General features: G+C 39.2%; 1 protein-coding gene across 1 annotated transcript in view; it reads right to left on the bottom strand.

Moving 5' to 3' along the window:
- The window catches only part of LOC113172803 (cGMP-dependent 3',5'-cyclic phosphodiesterase), a 176,236-nt gene that overhangs the window by 100,410 nt on the left and 55,208 nt on the right, over window positions 1–20,618 (bottom strand). Inside the window, exon 2 of the mRNA XM_026375835.2 lies at window positions 18,624–18,714. Coding sequence (XP_026231620.1) covers window positions 18,624–18,714 — 91 coding nt within the window. The remainder of the gene's footprint in view (window positions 1–18,623; window positions 18,715–20,618) is intronic.

A 20,618-nucleotide genomic window follows, 5' to 3' on the forward strand; every position in this document is an offset into this window, starting at 1 on the left:
TTTATTAGAGACATACTTGATGACTCTACACTGCATATTCAGACTGAAAAATCAAATTCTCCTCACATCTCCTTCATCCTCTGTAATCCTGTTTTCTGGGTGATTTTTAATATCTCCCCCTGTGCATATACTATAAAAAAACAGATAACATATTAATATGTTTCAGCAAAGTGCATAAGGGAGCATTTCTTTTTCATATAAATACCTACAGTAACTGAACAGGACAGAAATTACGGCATTGCACTGCGGCAACACTCCTAAACCTTGTAAAGCCATTTGTTGTCCTAGTGGCTACAGTGATCAGTCTCTTGCAACTGTAGTTAGGATTTCTTTTAATCAATATCACATCATGTCTGTTAAGTATTTACAAATACTTTTTTTTGCTTTTTCAAATCTGTCTTCGACTACTTAATCTTTTGTAATGTTTAATTGATCATTCTTTCTTCACTCCACTGTTTTCACACTTACACTAAAACAAATTCCCAAACCAAACGAGCTTGGTGGATAAACACGTACGTAATAATTGTTTTTTTGACAGCTTCTAGTCTGACACACTACCACATACAGTACATGCATACTGAGAAGACTGCACTCCAGCTTATTTCCACCTTGGAGCTGATAAACCCTCTGTTGCAACATTATGATTAAAATTGACAATTAAACTGTATGAAGCATGCAAAGCTGTACGTAGTGGTTGTGGGCAAGTCTCACACTAACACTGACAGGTGAAAATAGGCTGGGTTTTCTGAATATTCAGCGGCGGTAAAAACATTTTGCACCTTTTTTGTCATTTAAAACAGAAACCAGATGCAGGGGGGTGGGGGATGGAGGGGCAATAATGCATATGACTCTTGCAACAAACTGATATTAAACAATGTGGAACGCGCACGTCACAACGAAGAGGCCCCGAGATGAACTGGGATTAAACAGACACTGGATTTGTTTTATCAGAGGGTTCAATCCACTTGAACGCACCAATGATGAATGGATGTCCTGGGAAATGGGGTTGTTCAAAAGATAAGTATGAGAAGAAGAATGGTGCAAGATAGAATGATGGAAAAGACTGATAGACGGGCAGAGAGACAGACACTGTGACAAAATAGGACATAAAACAGATGGGAAAGAGAGAGAGAGAGATGGAAAGAATTAGGAGAAAGTGTTGTAATTTAAAACGGGAACAAGTGGGAGAGAAAAGAAGAATCATAGGGAATGAGAAAGAGAGAGAATGAGGCATATCAAGCAAAGCATTGAGATGTAACAGACAACGAGGAGAAAACGGAAAGAAAGAAGTGGAGTCAGAAGAGAAAAGTGCAGAAAGTGAGGCGATGGAATGACAGACAGCAAGAGGAGGTAACAACAAGATGAGGGGAAGGATAGTGGTCCTGATAGATGAGTAATGTCAGGTTCATTTCCTGAGAAGCAGAACAAGACAAAGCCCATTTAATAACTGTCACACACACACACACACTCACTCACTCACACACACACACACTGGAAGTGTAATAGGCGTTAGGTGTATTGTCCTGATAAAAGATTTCAGAGCCACAGAGTGTGATTAGAATAGATAGCATGTCATATAATTCACATCTGATTTAATGGAACAGGCCTGCTGTTTAGCACACTGCTTTCTGTCTTCCAGTGTGTGGGTATGTCTGTGTGCATTTGTTTTTTCTCTGTGTTTGTCTCTGTCAGTGTCAGTGTGGGTTTGCATATGTCTAAGTGTGTGTGTGTGTCTGCTTGTTATGCTCAGCCCAGGTGCATGTGAGTTTAAATGCATCTGATGCGAGGCAGAAATGTGATTCTGTCAGCATAGTAATAAGGGGCCGTAACAGAATATCATAATAAAACGACTTAATGTGATCATGATTATTATATTACAGGACGTTTCTGTTTGCCTTGTCTGTGGCTTCCTTTTCCTTATGATCTACGTACGCAGCTGCTGCCAGCCTGTCTGCCTGCCTGCCTGCCTGTCTGTCCGTCTTCCTGTGTACGTGTCCATTTTATCTGACTTGCAATTGTCCTTAAGCCCATTTCTCAAGGGAGCAACGCAGTTGGTGTTTTAATCAATGACCACCTGTCTGCTATTGGCTAATCAATGCAAGGGTAAACATTAAGATTAGCTCTTAGAAGAAGCAGGCAATTGACTGTAAAGGCTTGACAGACAAATGATGCATATTTTAAGTACATGCTGGAAAAAGAACATGGAGACGCAGATGGATGCAGGGCAGCAGATGGACAGAAGCAGAGTGAGATTGACGAAGTGAGTGGGAACTAAGAATGGTTAAAGAAAACAAACCACACATATTATGATCTCAAGGACCATGGAAAGGTTCACTGACCTTTGGCTAATCGGCTCTTTAGATAATTAACCTTAACGCTTGGGAGGCGATCGGCTATTGAATCAAGGTGGGACTCGTGGCAGCTATTGTTGTTTTAAAAACTGGACTCGTCTTCTATTCATACCAAACACATGTTACCTCTTCTTCCATGGACGCAGACATTGATCTTCTTTATGTGTTTTTTTCTGCTTTGCATTGTAGAGTTTTAACTTGTGGATGCAGTGATGAACTGTGTTTACTGACAGCGGGTTTCAAAGGTGTTCCTGAACTCATGCACGATTTCCTCTACAGAATCACGTCTTTTTAATGTAGCGCCGCTAAGGGCACAAAGATCACAACCAGTCAGTGCTGGTTTTTGTGGGATTTGTAGCGTTGCCCCTCATACAGAGATATTATGAACTGTAGATGATGAAATCCCTACATTCTTCAGTTTTACATTATTGAGAAATGCAATACTAGGTATATGCTTCAGTCTTTCACAGAGTGGCACATGTTTCAACCTCTGACGTCACATATTGATGACAGATTTTTCTATGCTTTAGATTTAAGGAAAAAGGTAAAGGTCAAACAATCCTGTTGGAAGAAATCCATCTTAGAAGAAGAAGAAGAAAGATACCATTTTTCTCCAACAGCTCAATAAAGCTGTAAGATGTCTCAACTGAATAACACCTGTGTCATTGACGACAACTGGCATGCTATATTGCTATTATTATTTCAGTTTTATTTTTTAACAATTAATTTCAAATTACATTACAACAATCCTCTGTGGCTTGTTCTAATCATCAAATCAGCAAATGCAAATTGTTATCTGTAGAAAGTGAAAAGTTTTTTTTCTAGAGATCTGAGCAAGACATTTATAGTTAGTTTTGTCCTGTGTTGTTGATTTATTGTTGATTGTACAGTGCCCTTGAGTGTTTTGAAAGGCACTTTAAATAAAATGTTATTATTATTATTATTATTATTATTATATTTTTTTTTCACAACAGTGAAACAGATATCTTCTGTGTGTGTACTGAATACGTAGTTATTATTGTGAGCTGCTATAAACTGAAGACTATGGTGCTGTTTTGTTCAACATCAAATCAAAACTCTAAATGTTCTCAAATTAACAAAATACTGTAGACATAAGTAAAAGTATCTGTTCTCAGTGCACATACATCTTTGAAATCGTCTTCCTTTAAAAATACATGTACAATAAATAAAGTAATGTTGGTTTTAATTTGGCATCACGTGAATATCACAAGGTTTAATGGGATTGATTTAAGTCTGAGGTGTAATGGCTACAATACCTTTTGCTATTTGTTAAAGTTGATCGTGCACTTTTAAAATCAGGTTTTAAGCATGTTTGCTGCACAGTAATATACAAACTGGTGACTAACCAGAGGTTAGTCACATGGTGAAAGTGATTACTTTTACCCAGGAGCAAGGACACAGTGAGTTGGTTTCAACATAGTCAGTAGAGGAGAAGGATAATACTCCACAGTTCGGCTTCAAAGCCTCCACTGTTTTGTCATTCAGTGTGCTGAGCGCCCCACCACCACCACCACCACCTTTTTTACCCGCTGACAAGCTCTAAATTGAGTTTTCATCTAGTCTCTTATCTTGTTTTGGCACACAAAGTCACCAGACTTTACATGAACTTTAAACTCAGTCTTTAAAGTAGTATTTGCCAAATACTGCAATATTGATTTACAATTGATTTTGTGAGGCAAAATTCCACATATTAACTACAAATGTCTTCAGCAGATTTGTTTTCAGCCTTCCACTCAGTTTCACTGGAAGAATTGTTTACTGAATCAGAGTATAAATAATAGTTATAGTTATATTTAATTTTGAATAAGATATTTTTACAGATTCAACATTAAATAAAAAAGCTCTGCCTTATGATACTATTGTATGTTTACTATTATGTGACTATGGCTCTGTTGGTGGATCTGAAAGCTTTTATTATTAAGTTAAAGAGCTAGATTACTGCTCAGCATCAGCATTTTAAGTCCATCAAACCTGACACTCTGGGATTAGCCAGTGTGCCTATTTGCTTTGAAAGAAATCATTGATCATTCAGATGTGAAATCATGAGTAGAATAAATGTATTGCTGCATTTATCTAATCTCAGTACATTAGGTTTATAAAGAAACATGATCAGCATACAGTAGCAGTCTTCTCAGCATGTAATGATTGAGAGTTAAAACCGTGTAGTGAAGCTTCTGTTTGCATGTCACAATAAAAAATATGTCAACTATAAAAAAGATGGTATCACATTCAGTCCCTCACACAGAACGTACAGTGTAATATATAACTGGGAGCAGCCAGACATATGTCTTTGTACAAACGGATCTAAAAGAAATTATAGTAGGATCAGAATCAGCTAAAACAGGTGTCAAATGAAGAACTGACTCCTCTTTGCTGTATTTGTCAGTGTGACTGAAAGGTTGTTGCTTCAACTTAATATCTTCCTTTTAATAAATTTGTTATCTCAAGTTGAGTTAACACAACCTATTTTAAGGCAGTGGTGGAAGTAACTTAAAATGTTTAAGCTCCTTTAATCATTCTGTGTAATTAAAAAAGTTTATTCGTCATATGCACAGTAAGACAGTTTACAGCATGCAATGAAATATCTTCTTTTCCTGTCTTTCTTGACACAGAGAAGAAAATAATTCAAGTATAAAAAGAATTTTAAAAGTATTAAAGAGTAAATTATGATGGATATGCAGTTCAAATTGGGGGCAATATTGTGTTTAACTGTTTTCAGTAGAGTTGAAAGGTAGAAGAGCTAAAAATTAATCATATTTTGTTTGCTGGAGATTTAGTTTTAGTATTTTCTTTCTGTAGTTGTGGTGTTCAGCACAGAACAAATCTTATTGTTACACTGGTTAATCTTACCAAAAAAGTTGTAAAGGAGTTGTGGTGAAGCTGGTGTAGTAGTTTTATGTGATTTTTCATTTTTTGTTGTTAGTTTTTAATATTTCTTCTTAATGTGGTTATGTTGGTAAATAACATGGTGAGTACGTTCCTTTCTTACTGTCTGGTTGGCCCTCTTACTGGATCGAATTCATTCAGTCATTTATTTTTCATTTGAAATCACAGACCTCATGAACCATTTAGTTAAATTAAATTGTGGATGTAAAATGGCATGAGTGGAAAGAAAAGAAATCCTTCTTCTGTTTTCCTCTACAGGGTCAAACAGGATTAGCCAAGGCTGGAACACATTAGCTAGGTTTTATGCCATTCAGGCTCCCCCACAGCAACGCCTGTGATTATTTTTACGTTGTCAACTGAATGGGTCTGTCAGTTTGGCTCCAGTTTTATTTACATTTTAATAAACATTAATCTTAAAAGTACCTACAGGTAATGCTGATAAATTGAGAAGAATACTGTAAGTCATATTTTTGAACCTGTAAACATCATACTTACATGGCGGATGATCCAAGTGTGTCTCACCAGTAGCCTGACATGAGAGGAACAACACAGAGTGAAGAGACGGACCGGAGCGTCAACATCACTCTGACTTTTTCGCTGTGTTCAAGTCGTGCTGAATGACACATTAGATACAAACACACTGTTCTGCATGCCTGTCGACGAGTTCAGCAGTTACATTGTTTGACGTGGATTGCAATCTAGCCCTGAAACGTGACATGGCAAGTCTCTTCAGAGGACAGATTGCAATTATGAGAAATTCAAGAGAATCTAGTTGTCAAGAAAATGTGTGTGCGTCTGCACAGTATAAAGAGGCAGGGGGAAAAAAGCAGTAGGATAAAATGGAGACAGAAAGACAGTGAGCAGAAGAGAAGAACAGCTGTGACGGAAAGAATCAAATGAGACAGTTTAATATGGAGATGCCACTAGTTCATGTTTTTTTTTGGTCGACGAGCTGCCAAGTTGCATCATGGGAGAGCAGACGAAAGAGACATGAAAAACTTCAGCGTCCATCAGGATCAAATGCGTTGATGTCAAGGCCGAGTGCAGGTTGACAGCGGCTTGACAAAATAACTAACTCTGAAAAGTGATATTTTTGAAGTGAGGAAATAATCTTTGCTTGTTCCTCTGTTTCTGTGTTAGTGCAGTTTGTATTTAGTATTTTGATCTCTCAGACGTCTCTACTTGACATAAATTTTCAGTTGTTCTGATTAAATCACCTACCATTTCGGCCATTTTCCGTCTCCTGATGCTTTAAAACTCAAGCATCAAAGTGCTGATTGCGAAGCCGTATACAGCTGACAAAGGCTACTAATTTGCATTCAGTAGAATACAGCCCACCCAGGTAGCAGTGTTTGTAGTTTTAATTTATTTACTTCAAAGTTAAAGTACTTTTTAAAATAAAGTGCTCATTTTTAGTCTAACCACCTTAATTATACTATAACTAAATTGCTTCACACACTATACAGTGGTTTAAAAAACTTTCAGAAAAATCTCTTTTGCTGAGAAATACTGTTTGGGGTTCCAGAAATTTAATTCCAGGCTTTTTATGATGCTAGCAGGAATGCAATTTTAGATTGATTTTCAAAAATGAACCATAACAAAATATGTGAGAAGTGTCACACTCCTGTAACAGCAATTTGCAGGCACAGTGTCCAAATGCCTTAATAAGACAGATACAATCAAAACAAAAGTATTTCTCACATAATGTACCTAACAGAGTAATTTAACTCAAATCCGTGAACCCAGTTTTCACAGCCGAGCCTAAGCATCTCAATGGATGATGTAATTAAAATTTTATTTCACTGCAGGTTAACTTCATGGACAAGGTTTCTAAGTAAATAATAAACTATTTTCGTTAGTCCTGCATTCAAGATCACAGCATTTTATTACACAGATTGGAACATCATTGAGATTAAAGGAACAGCACTAGGCTGGTTTATATCTTATGTATCAGATAGATTCCAGTATGTGCATGTTACTGATGAGTCTTCAATGCACACAAAAGATATTTACGGAGTTCCACACAGTTCTGTGCTTGGACCGATTCTTGTCACTCTATATATGTCACCCTTAATGTATATTATTAGGAAACAAATAAATGAATTAATTATAAACCCATTGCTATACTAAATTTATCTATAAAACCAGAAGAAAGTAATTAAATAACTCCACTGACTTCCTGTAAAATCTAGAATAGAGTTTAAAACGCTTCTCCTCACATATCTTAAAGACCTCATAGTTCCATATTTTCCAAGCAGAACTGGGTGCGGCTTATGAGTGTTCTCAGACTGCAAATCTACTTGTGGTTGCTAGAGTTTCCAAATGTAAAATGGGAGGCAGGAGCCTTTATCTATCAAGTTCCTCTCCTGTGGAACCAGCTCCCAGTTCAGGTTTGGGAGACAGGAACCCATTCTGCTGTTAAGACCAGCCTTAAAACCCTTAAAACTTTTCTTTTTTAAAAGGCTTATAGTTGGAGCTGGCTCAGATGCCTCTGAACCATCTCTTAGTTATGCTGCTATAGATTAGTTTACTGGGGAATAGCTTCCACTAATACTGAGGTCATCTCCTCTACTCTCGTCTATCCATTCAAAGGCCACCATTGTATGTCCTTAACTGTTTGTCTTCTCTCTCCCATAGTTGTGACGACCCTCTCTATCTCTCTCTCTCTGTGGATTTCTGCAGGTATCCCGGGGCTTAGAGCTACATGTCTGCAAAGTGCAGTTACTGGTCCTATGGAATGGAATAGAATTTTCTATGTTATTGATCAAAATCTGAAACTGTTATTTATTTGTAATGTGAACCTGTTGCTTGAAGGCCTGAGACAAAGCAGCAAAAAAGAACTTCAACAGCGCCTCAATTTCACAAATTTCTCAACCATTCAAATCTCTGTTTTTACTAATATTGTGATGATCATAACCAGCACAATCTCTGCACAAATGCTGCAGACGACAGAGGCTACACCCTCAGGCACTGACTCAATACTATATAATAATGCCGGTGTTGCATGAGCTCATCTTAAGAGATACGTCCATGCAGCTCAAATGCCGATTGTTATGCCTCAGTGCCCTGGGTGGCAGGTCGCTATACCTCACATCAAACTCTGACTCTGACAGTGTGTGTTGAGCTGTAATACAATGAAAGGTCTCTCTTTCTTCACTGACATTTGGCCCAGTGACTGTGACCAACATCCCCACCCACCATATGAATCTTCATCCTTCAGTAAGATGAGTGCATGAAAAAGACATGTATCATCTGCAAAGAATGCAAAGAGAGATAATAGTGATGCAGTGATTTTTCTTTCTGAAAAGAACAAAAAGTGACTGATGCATTATCAAGGATTAATGATGTATTCATTGTCCTATATGTATAGTATAGGCAAGTTCTAGGCTACAGATTGAAGTTCATTTGAAATAATCAGCCCTAATGAGGAGTGAAAACCAGTTTAAAAGTGTTTCCCACATTTATTACATTTACAGTATGACCGAAAACCACATCAACTGTCCAGCTGCCAGTAATAACCATTGCCTACAAAAATTGTGATGCAGAGTTCAAACACACAAATGTCTAAAGAAAATCATTCTGACCATGTCAAGAACCTGTAAGACAGAGTAACTACAGTATGTGACTGACAAGCTACACAAATGTGGATTTTACATTCTACCTTAATATCGGCATTTTAAGTGTCAGTTTTGCAGTTTATTTACTTCAATAATGAAAACCATGCATGAGCCTTCCTTTTTATTTTTTATCTATGTATTTTGGTTTATTTATATAGTAGGCTCAAGGCTCAATTTCATTATTTGGTTTAATTTGTTTATTCTAGTTTACAATGTTTTCTTGCATGAATTTATAAACAGATAAACATCATCAAACATATCAATATTAATGATGTGCTTTGCAATAAAAGTTGCATTGTTAATGAAATTAACAGGAACACAACTAAACTTCTGGACACAGTGCCCAGAAGCTGCACCCAGTTTATACCTATCTGGACATCAGTGTTTGCATGTAGAGTACAGCTCATTTTTTACATTGATTGTCCATATAGAAGCTCATATTTCTGCTACTCTTAGCCCACTGTCAGTTTCTCCACAGGGATATCTAAAAGCCACTCACATGTCTCTATCATTCCCCTTGATAGAGTTGAGCTTTCAAAGTAAAAGGTACATAAGCCTGAGGGATGCTGACCTCTGTTCCTATGGAAAATTTTAAGTGTAAGTTTGACTGTGCAGGAGTGTGGGTGTGGAAACTGACAATGATCTCCATTATTGGTACAAATTAGATCAATAAGGAAGCCAATAAACCTATCGAAATCTAAAAAGGTGACCAGAGCATGATAAAATACACCTACACATGAGCATAAATGCACATGCATGCCACACACATGCATGTACCCACCCAACCACCCATTCAGTCACTCACACAGACACATGTACACTTCTGCTGGTTAGAGAAATTTCTGTCCACTGGGAAAACTCGAGCATGTCAGAGATAAATGATGGTCAATATTGCAGTGCAAGAATACAGTTCCCTCCACTCAACCACACAGCCTGCACGGGTGGACACAAAGCAAGTCTAAGAGTTAGAGAGAAAGGGACACGCCCCTCTCTTTTAGTTCAATCCCCCGGGGAAATCACATCCTGACACCTCTTCCCCTGCTGTTCTTTCACCTACTTCCTCGGTCCTTTCTTTCTTCTCCGCCTTTTATTCTCCCTTCTATTCAAGTCTCCATTCAGTAATGCTCCATTACCACAATGGAAGGAGCATAAATTGAATGGGACAGAAAAAGAATAGAACTAAAACACACAAACAAAACCCCAAAACACAGTGAGATATTAAGAGGGGAATAAAGAGTGAAAAGGAAAGTGCACCTTTTTCACCAGGGTTACTTGGGAATCTATCTATCTATCTATCTATCTATCTATCTATCTATCTATCTATCTATCTATCTATCTATCTATCTATCTATCCTCCCCTCAGATCTATTGCTGTCTATTACTCATACTGCCTCTCTCTCCTGCCTCTGCACTCACATTCTTATCTAACTTGGCCTTGCTGGCGGTTAGCTACTGCAGCGATGCCAGATGAAGAGAAAACCATCTACTCTTTGTAAAAGGCGCGTGGGCAGGCCACCCACCTTAAGTTTTAGATAGATTTTATGCATTGGCTTAAAAAGCAGCAAAGAAAGGTTCCAACTTTTTAAGTTGACTAAAAAAAGGTTGTTTTTATGTTGCACAGGCAGTGGGAAAGTAGGGAGAGACACACAGGGGTGGTACTATGCGATGCGAGTGTTTATGTACAGTGTGTACTATCGCTCTGTGTGTTACCTTGTGGGCTACATTTACTTTTTACCATTATTACTATTTGACTGTCCATTTTCAACAAAGATCATGTCATGTGCTCAGTGTTGTCCCCGTTTCATTTGCTCTCAGATGTGACAAACCAGCCAACACGTGTACCCAACTGTCAAAACAGGAGGAGACAAACATAGGTAGAGTTATTATTTAAGCACACGCAGTAAAGAATCTAAATAAATGTAAATATAAATGTAAATATAAAAACTCAAAATGCTCACTAGGAGGATGAATACTAATAAATGCAGAAAACTATAATCTAAACAAGACAAACTAAAAACCACTGCAGAACAAAAAGCGAACAAGAAGCAATGCCAATACTACAAGACTAAGAAACTAACAAGACAAACCATGAGGAAAAAGGCTGGTGATCAGGATGTAGGTGAACGGGAGAAATGGTTGAGGGAAGGCAAGGACGACACACTAGCAAAGAAACCGAGATAAACCAGAGCATAAATACAAAGTACGTGGTCAGCTAATGCTGATATTGTAACAGTTAAGAAATCTTTGATTAAATTAATTTACACAGTGTTAGTTTATTGAAGCCTGAATTCAAGTTGAAAAGATGATCTTCATCAATAAGAGAGTTAGAATTTTTGTTGAATTACTGCCTCCTTCAAATCCACAAAAGCAGAAGAGAAATGTTGGCTGGAGGTTTAATTTAAGAAATAACTGCAGAACTTCGCTGTAGTCTTTCCACCTACATGAGGTGAGTAATGACTCAGTCATTGCCTTTTTCTTCATAGCTTGAAGCAGTGAATGCACCTTCTAGCCTGACAAAACCACGAGTTGATGTCACTTTTCTTATTGTAGCTTTGCAAGGCCAAGGATAAATTAGCTTGAGACACAAGTCATTTACTGTAAAATGGGCCATCTAATAGAAGAATAAATGATTTCACCTTACTGAAGTAGAAAAACAATTTACACTTTTATAAATGTTGCTAATGTACTGATGTTATAGCATGATATGCAGTTGCATAAAGATTTCTGCATGGCCTAGTTACAATAGTTCTTAAGAATAAGAAGGGGCAAGTCATGGCATGTAATTGCATTAAATCTGAGCTAGTGAGATGCGGTTTTGATTACAGCTATATGGTTCATCAACATGACAAAATAACTTTCAAAAAATAACTTAATCACAGGTTTGCATGGCTGGTGCTGTGCAAAGTTGTTGATCCAACCTCTGGCGTGCTCATGTGATGATAAACACAATAGACATGTGGTCATATTCACAGGTTTGAAACCAGCTCAAAGACAGAAGTAATAGTATGAAGGGCTGCACTGAAAAAGGTGAGAAAAGAAAAGAGAACGGACGTTTTCCATTATAATAAAACAAGTCTCACACAAGCACACTGCTGGAGGAAAGCTATCATTCAAGTTGAATGATTCATTGTGTTGACCATAGAGGAGCCTGGGATCAAACCAGCAACCCTGCGATTACAGGACAGCCTGCTCTGCCTCTTGGGCACATGGCAAGCACTGTAACAAGCAGCGGCAACCATTCTTAATCAAATCGGAACATTTTTCTGCCTCCCCCCTCATTCTAGTCTCTTCTCATTTACAAACAATGCTTTTTCGTCATAATCTTTCCCGCTCGTCTCACAGGCACGCACCGTCACCCTGACTCCGCCTACAACCACAGGGCTCAAACCTGCTCGCTGGGGCAGGTGCAGGCTCTTTCTAGAGGATTCTGCCTGATCTGCTTCACCCTCAGTCAGTGGAGTCTCAGTCTGCACCAAAACTTTATTAATAAATCAAAAAGTATCTTCTAGCTGAAATACAATTACCAAACATCACTGCAACTCTCAGTGTGTACCTGCAGTGTATAAGCTCCTCCGATCTTTTGCCTTGGTTTTAATTAAATTGTGTCAATGATTATTAGCTGTCTCAATAAATGAAGAGCTCAAATGCCTACTTGTACTTTTGGAAGTCTAGCAAGTCAGTAGGGGGGTTAAACACCAGCAAATACACAACCGTACTGTATATTTACCTGCAGATAGGTGCACGTTGGGAAGTGGACTGTGTAGGTATGTGCACACACACAAACAAACACAGGGAGAAAGAGAAAGAGCTTGCTCAATACCCTGCAGGGATCCACTTGAGATAAAATTCAGCAGCACTGAATAATACAATCCATTTATCAAATAAAAAACACAAACCTTGACACAGACACACACACACACACACACACACACACACACAAACGGGTATACATACAGCCCTCTCCGAGTGTTGTTGTGAAGTGAAGGTGCCCTTGTGTCGGTGGTCATTTATCAGGATATGTGATTCAAAGTGCTGTGGGAGGCAAAGCCCACTGCTCTCTACTTGTGTAAATTTCTTCTCATTGAACCCTCCAGCACATAATACCACACTGCTGTGGCCCTGTAATGTAAACACCGTCTCCCCTGTGTGTGGATTAACAACATTGAGCCGCGGTCAGACCTGCAAGAGCAGAAATAGAGGCACAGCAGGAGAAAGGTTCCAGTAAACAAAAGAACTATATTTTGCCCAATATGCCATGAAGTTAGGAGTGGGTTCTTTATTATTAGAAAAGTTGCAAACAACCAGCACTATTCAACACTAATAGAAGCAGCAGGACATAATCCTATTTTTTTATCATTAAATTAGTGTTTAAAACTTTAATAACTTTAGTGATTAACTTCTTTTTAAGTTTTCAATGTAATTTCCATCCTTCTGTGAGTCTAAACTTGTCAGATGGCTTCATTTAAATTACATGTTGAGGTTTGAGGAAGTAAAAGTTTCCACAGTTATACAAAAAGGCTATTGTTGGAGAAAAAAATGCAAATCTTCTTTCATCCTCCAATAATCATTTCAGAGCTCTATCACTCATCTTGTGACAGTTTGGTGAGGGCCTGATCTCTACATCAGGATCTACTGGTCTAAATAAACTTATACAGTAGTAACAACAACAACAACTCCTTGACTAATTACTGCATAATGATGAGTCAGTATAAACAATCTTAGTCTTAATGTTGTATTACTGACAGGAAAATGACTTTGATGTTTGTAATTTTAACAAATTATACAATATGCAACTTAAGCTATTACCAGCGTGACAGTCTATGTTAATATCCTCTGCTCCACAGAGCCCTCCCTCTCTCTACTCTGCTACGATGTGCTATGCTCCGTCACACCCTGCCCAGAACTTCAGATAGTCGTCACTATGAAATTACAATAAGTGAGAACTTAATAATCAAGCAGAAATAACCGAAGGTCTGAAGGAAAGTGAGCATCCCTAAAAAAAAAAACTGTCAGAAGCACATATGTCTGCACTGTTGACTGTGCCATCTGACAGCACCTCCTCACATTCAGAAAAGTTCTGGAGCACATTTCTGGTAAAGAAAGAAAACATTCAAAAACAGTTACAATCCGTTTAATTAGGAGGATTTTGAATGCAAAGCTACAACTAAATACAGCTTAACCAGCGCTACAGTTAGACGCTGGTGGGGTTAGACCAAACGTTGTGAAGCACAAACTGGATTGTTAAAGCAATAGCATATGACATCTGCACAAAACTGATATTAGCTACTAGTTAAAACACCAAGTCAACAAACTTTAGTTACACATACAGAGCTCTGACAGCTTCTGACTTCATACAGTGGGTAATTATCGATGCATCATGTTCACTGCTGGATACTCACCCCCTCTGTCTCATTTGTCTGAGCTTTGAAATCAGCACTAGTAAGCATTTCTGCTGCTCAAAGGGGGGTTTGTTTGTTTTTTTACCATGCATAGCACAGGTAGGTGGTTTATTAATATCCCTGCTGAACATGATTAAATGGAGAACCAATTGAGTGACCCCTTGAACTTAAGAGAGAAATGTGAATTGTACATGAACACAACAAGTAAATGAAGGTCACTTATGTGCATTTACTGTATTGTGAACAAACCCAGCTGAATGCACCGATGTGAAATAATGGCACGCATTTAAACCAGTTATTTATAATGTACTGTTCCCCATCAAATAGAGAAAATGACACAAAGTCTGCAGGCGAATTCACACAACACAGAAGGATCGTGCTCTGGATCAGCTGATACACTAACCAAGCTTGCCTACTGTCATCGCCAGCTGAGTGATGGATTCGAGCTGTCAACTCACTGCATATTTTCCGCTGCTGCAGCCACTACTTATGCACGTCACGCCTTACCTGTTATCAGCAAGTCCCTCGATATTTGCAATCGAAGAGTGGTGCTGGGAATTGTGGAACATTATAGATCCTGGTCCCAATAGTTTAATTAAAGCCACCGGTGATCAGTGCAATAAAACCGAGAGTAGTAGTGCTCACTTGGTGGATGTTAAGTACATGACTGAGCTTTATACGACCACGTTACTGAAAGTAAGGCAGTCATGAGCTGGTAAGTATACTACTATACTGTAGGTCATCTTTATCTTAAGAGTCAGTTCATTGACAATGAGCTCCACTGCTGTGTGTGCTTGACTAAATGTGCTGAATATCAAGCTCTGTGCATTTGCTGCTTACTGTTGCATATCCACTGGTACTTACATTAAGGATAAAAGCAAAGTAGACAAGAAGAAATACACACTGAAGGTTTTACACCACGTGGAAAAGACCCCACCAGACTTGGCGGGCAAAATCATTCCTCACATCTCTGTGGAAATGAAAATGTGAGATACTGGAGCTTTACTGGTTTATGTGGCTGCAGACGCAGTTTGTGATGAACTGATCACTTCCTCTTATTGCCTTTTGGGGGCTTTAATTTAAATCTTGCCTTGAGCCGAAATATTCTATTTACATTAATTCTTAATTGCTCAATTCAAATTCGCTGAGCTCAAAATGATTCAAAATAAATGTGTAAGAAATATAAAGTAATTTTCTGACTGAATTTTCAGTCGTCTGTAGCTACACTCATCAGTCAGTTGCATGTTCTGATGTTTTACCCCTGAGCAAGACAAGGACGCCTACCTGCTCGCATACGTTATAGCAGACTACATAAAGGGATAAAAGGTAAACATGCACAGCTTCTATACAATCAAGAAAACTAGGTAATAAAATATCATAGGGGTAATAAACGGGCGAAACACTGATCTGACTTCATGATATCAAATGAGAATAACAGTTCTACTGTTGGGACTGCACACATGGACAAGCACACGCACTCTCTGTGCCACTACAGCAGTACTGTAGTACTGTTGTGTAGTCTCCACAATGTACCTCTAGTTTTTATTTCCATATGTAAATACTTTTTCCTTTTTCCTCCGGCAGTGAGGTCAGAGCAACGTCCAACATTTACCAGGATAAACCTACTCTATCCAACACAAACACTTTGATGTCATTAAGGTCAGTGGGCACTACTGTGTGGACTTCTGGACACTTACCCACGTCCGTATCTGCATTTGTGTTTGCTAAGCTCAATAGTCTGCCCAGAATTTCTATTGCTTTTAACTAATTTGTGCTTAATGAGAAGAAAATGGAGAGACATCTGTGCAGCTAAATAACAACGTGATGAGCATGACAGATGCAGATAATTGTCAAGGAGCCTGAGGAAGAAGGACAGGCGAATAAACACACACCTGTTCTTAAGTGTTGCTTCTTTTTTTTTTTAAAGGCACACACACTTGTTGAGACTCACACTAGATTTAGAGACACGTACTACAGTGCATCAGTGAGGATTTAGGGCTGAAGCACAAGCTATGTGAACGTGCACCGTTAGAAAACCAAAACCTGCACCGACACAAAGGTGATCGGGCGTGCTGATTTTATCAAGCACATACATACTGACCCAAACACTTCCGTGCTTTGGTACATTTTTGTAGAAGTCTCTTGCTCGCAAACGCACAAGCTCTGTAAGCTACTCCGGTTCTGTGACAAAGTAATCCTCACATCTGTTCTGTTGGAGAATGACAAAAGATTAACCTGCTGCCTTTACTGCCTCATTGACTCACACGCATACACTGCGCAAATGAATGACTTACATACAGCACCTACGTACTTATATACATCTATACTGTAGAAACAAATGAACGGTATGACACAATTGTACAAGGACAACAATGGACTGAGTACACAAAGACATAACAAAGGATTATTGGACTCACTGACACACTTTCTTTTATAGACAACTTTGTCATAATCCATAAAAGCCATTAATTATTTAGTCACGGCATCATCAAAACCTTTTTGTGAAACCCAAGAGACAAAACGGTAAAATCTCCCTGGTCCAGAATATTCATACAAAAAAAAAAAAAGCAAAAGCATCCCTCTACACACCCATTTGAAACCTAAACAAACAATCGTGCAGGCGGCGGCCTTTCATAGACTTTATGTACCCGCCCATACAGTGTTGGTGACGCTTAAGCAAAGAGTCATTTACAAACACAAGTAGGCTGTAAGAGAGGAATGCGGCTGGACGAGACTTTAAGCGACGCAACCTGACGACGGAAATGCGTCAGGTTTTTGGACAGCAGCGGAGAGCTGACTCAGATGACAAATATACACACACACACACACACACATGCAGAGACACGCATACATACGCACAGGCCTGTAAATATAATTTGAATAGATTGAACAAATGCGCAATTAAACACAGAAAACGTTTGACATGTATATACTTAGATTTAACCAAAATAAAACACAAGCACACACTTGTGCGTGTATATATGTATATAAACAGTGTATATATGTGTACATGTCTTAACACATTTTTGCCCTGCAACACACTGACATAAATAAGTACATTATTATTCATACAGACTGTTGGCTATGTGGTTGTTTATCTCTTTCATATATGAATGGCATTACATTGTGTGTGAGAGTTGCGTGTCATCAGTGTGTGCGAACAAGTGCTTGCGTCTCTGTGAGTGTGTATCAGTCTAGGTAATTGGATCTGAGCAGAACATATCGACACTGGCAGCCAATCAAACATTTTTCTATTTGGCTGCCAACAACATTAAATCCCACTGCAGTATAAAACACAAGTGCAGATTCACGCGCGTCACAAATACACTCTTGATCTCGCGCGCTCAAACTAATGCTGCATGACGGCACATGTGAGGATACAAGAAAGCAGCAATTTGAAATTTTAGATATCTGCTTACGCGTCACAAATCATACAAACACAACAAGAGCCGGAGAGAGAGAGAGAGAGAGAGTGCAGAGTGAGATCCAGCAAAAAGAAGAGAAAAACAAGATGAACCTCGCTGCTCCGGGGATCACAAGAATAAATTGCATCAACTCAACTGAAAAACGTAGACGCGCAAACAACACACACACACACACACACACACGCAAACAAGCATGTGACACGAGCAAACAGAGATGGTTCTGCACAAGCACTCACCAACCTTTCAAACAAACATGTCACTGTCTTTAATTTCCTCCCTTTCATGTTTATGGCTCTTTTGTGTTTTATCTTTCCGTCTTTTATCTGAGCCCACACACACACACACACACACAGAGCCTGTACGCACGCACATGCACACAATGAGAACCCCCAAGCAAGTAATAAGTATCTCAGCGACTCAATCAACAGACAAAGACAGAAAGCTTCAGCGACTGCAGTTGAAACTTACCTGCTCCTGAAAAAAGTTCATCGTTTCCAAAAACAAAAACGATGAGGGAATAACACGAGGCAAAGAGGAGGACACAAGTATGCGCGCATGTGTGTGTGTGTGTGTGTGTGTGTGTGTGTGTGTGTGTGTGTGTGTGTAAGGGAAAGAAAGAAGGCGAACAAGGGGCTGACAGAACAATACGGCAGGCTTTAAAAGAAAGTTCCTCCCTTGAAAGGGATTGTGAGCCTGAAGGAAAAACCAGGAAAGTAGAGTATATTGACATGAATGTATTAAAGTGTCACAATGAAAGAAGAGAGAACAGCGTAGAAGACATCAAGCCCATAGCATCCAGAGAAGAGAAGAGAAGAGAAGAGAAGAGAAGAGAAGAGAAGAGAAGAGAAGAGAAGAGAAGAGAAGAGAAGAGAAGAGAAGAGAAGAGAAGAGAAGAGAAGAGAAGAGAAGAGAAGTAAATCCTACCTGGAGTTGTTCGGACAGCGTGGTGGACTGTCTGGTAGTCAGGGCTGGAGCTGAACTGTCCTCAGGACGCAGAAACACTTGCTGACCGCGTCTGCAAGCATCAAAAACAACAGTCAGGACGAGCGTGTACGTCTGTGTTGTCTTCTGTCCACACGCGGGGACAACAGTTAACAATATGGGTGATAAGCTGCTGGCAAAAGAGCATTTGCGCACACACTCTACAACTTATCTTTTGCCTCAACTGAGGAGTGCAGGAATTTAAAGGTGAGTGTGAGGGAATGTAGGTGAGTGCATTCACATACGTGTGTGTGTGTGTGTGTGTGTGTGTTTGTGAAGTCCTTACAGGTCCTTCCCTTTCTTCCTCTCGAGCGCAGTCATGTCATCTCCACCTGTCGTACGCAGAGAGAGCGCTGGAGTCACACACACATTCACACACGCAGCGTTGCACAGATGCACACACTCGCGCTGGCAGGCTGAGGCACACACTGACTCCACGAGCTGCAACGCATAGAGCTGAGAGTGAACAGAGTCCCTCCTACTCTCTCCTCCCACCTCTCTCTCTCTCTCTCTCTCTCTCTCTCTCTCTCACACACACACTCTCTCTCTCTCTCTCTCTCTCTCTCTCTCTCTCTCTCACACACACACACACACACACTCTCTCTCTCTCACTCTGCTCCTCCTCTGGGTCTTATTGCCTCTCTCAACCCTCCGATGTTACTGTGCACACTGGCAGATACACACATGCAAACACCTCACTACAGGTGTGTGCACACCTCGGCTCCTATCAGCTGTAAAACTAACCGTGATCATATTTTCATCCTAACAGTAAAAAAAAAAAGACTAACCAATTCGGACATTAGGGTCCTAGTTTGCTCTTGATAATCTCACCGTAAGGTTCGTTCAATATATGTATTAGCTGCTCTGATCTTTCAGCCACACCACGTGCTCTTCATCAGTGGACAGATTTTACCCCTTTCTCACTGGTTTTGTAGAAGTCTATGTATTATCTACACTTTAAGGACTCGTCCATACAGACCCAACTCGTGAGCCATATGCAGTTTGATAATGTAAGATTGAAAATCTGGAGCTACAAAAATGCACCGTTAATGTAGGTGAGTTTGTGCCATTGTACGTTTTTAATCAATTACAGTAAGCGAGGTGCTCTTAACAAATGCACATGAAAATGCTTCACACAACAAAAAGAGAAATGGAAAAAGGGTCCCAGAGCACCTTTGGAATATGCACACACAAAATAAGATGACACCACAGTGTTTGCCTCGTGACTGCCATTTTAATAAACTCATTTTCACTCTGATTGATTTTTCCTAATTCTAAACGAAAACCAATAAATTCCTGGAAAACAAATTGTGAAACTCAAGCATCAATGAATCCTAATTTACCCCTACAACCAGCGTACGAGAAACAGAGTCACACACAATGAATATTTACAATATATCAAAGATTTAGTTCCACAGCCCTACACTATATTTTATCAGATTTCTTAAATGAGCTTGTCGAAGGAGTCCAGTGTGCTGCTGAGAGTCGCCTCTCTGAGTTGACATTGATAACAACACAACATTTAGGATGAAATTGTACTGGTTAAATAGGACTGTCAAATGTAGTTCATCAATCTGAGCTATTACTAAAAATAAGGTTACACACGTAAGTCATATCCGAAGCACAACCCCACTTTTCAACACCAGACCACACTTTCATATTTTTCCTGATTTAAGATTTTGACTGTTAAATGCATTTTAACTACAGCTGTGCATAGTTTACGCAATTCTCCCAAGAAGGTGCTGTTAAAAGAGCATTTCTGAGCTGTGTACATTTTGCACGACTGTGTCACAGTCACAGCGCTGGATTACAACCAGCTCACAGAAACAGCTCCTCTAATTCAAATGAGGAAAATCGCTTTGGTTCAAATGCTGAAAATTGGCCTGACTGAGAAAAGGTACAGCTAATTGTTTGGGGAAGACAATCAAAAACCAGTTC

This window comes from Anabas testudineus, chromosome 13 (assembly GCF_900324465.2).
Source record: "Anabas testudineus chromosome 13, fAnaTes1.2, whole genome shotgun sequence".
NCBI classification, from domain to species: domain Eukaryota; kingdom Metazoa; phylum Chordata; class Actinopteri; order Anabantiformes; family Anabantidae; genus Anabas; species Anabas testudineus.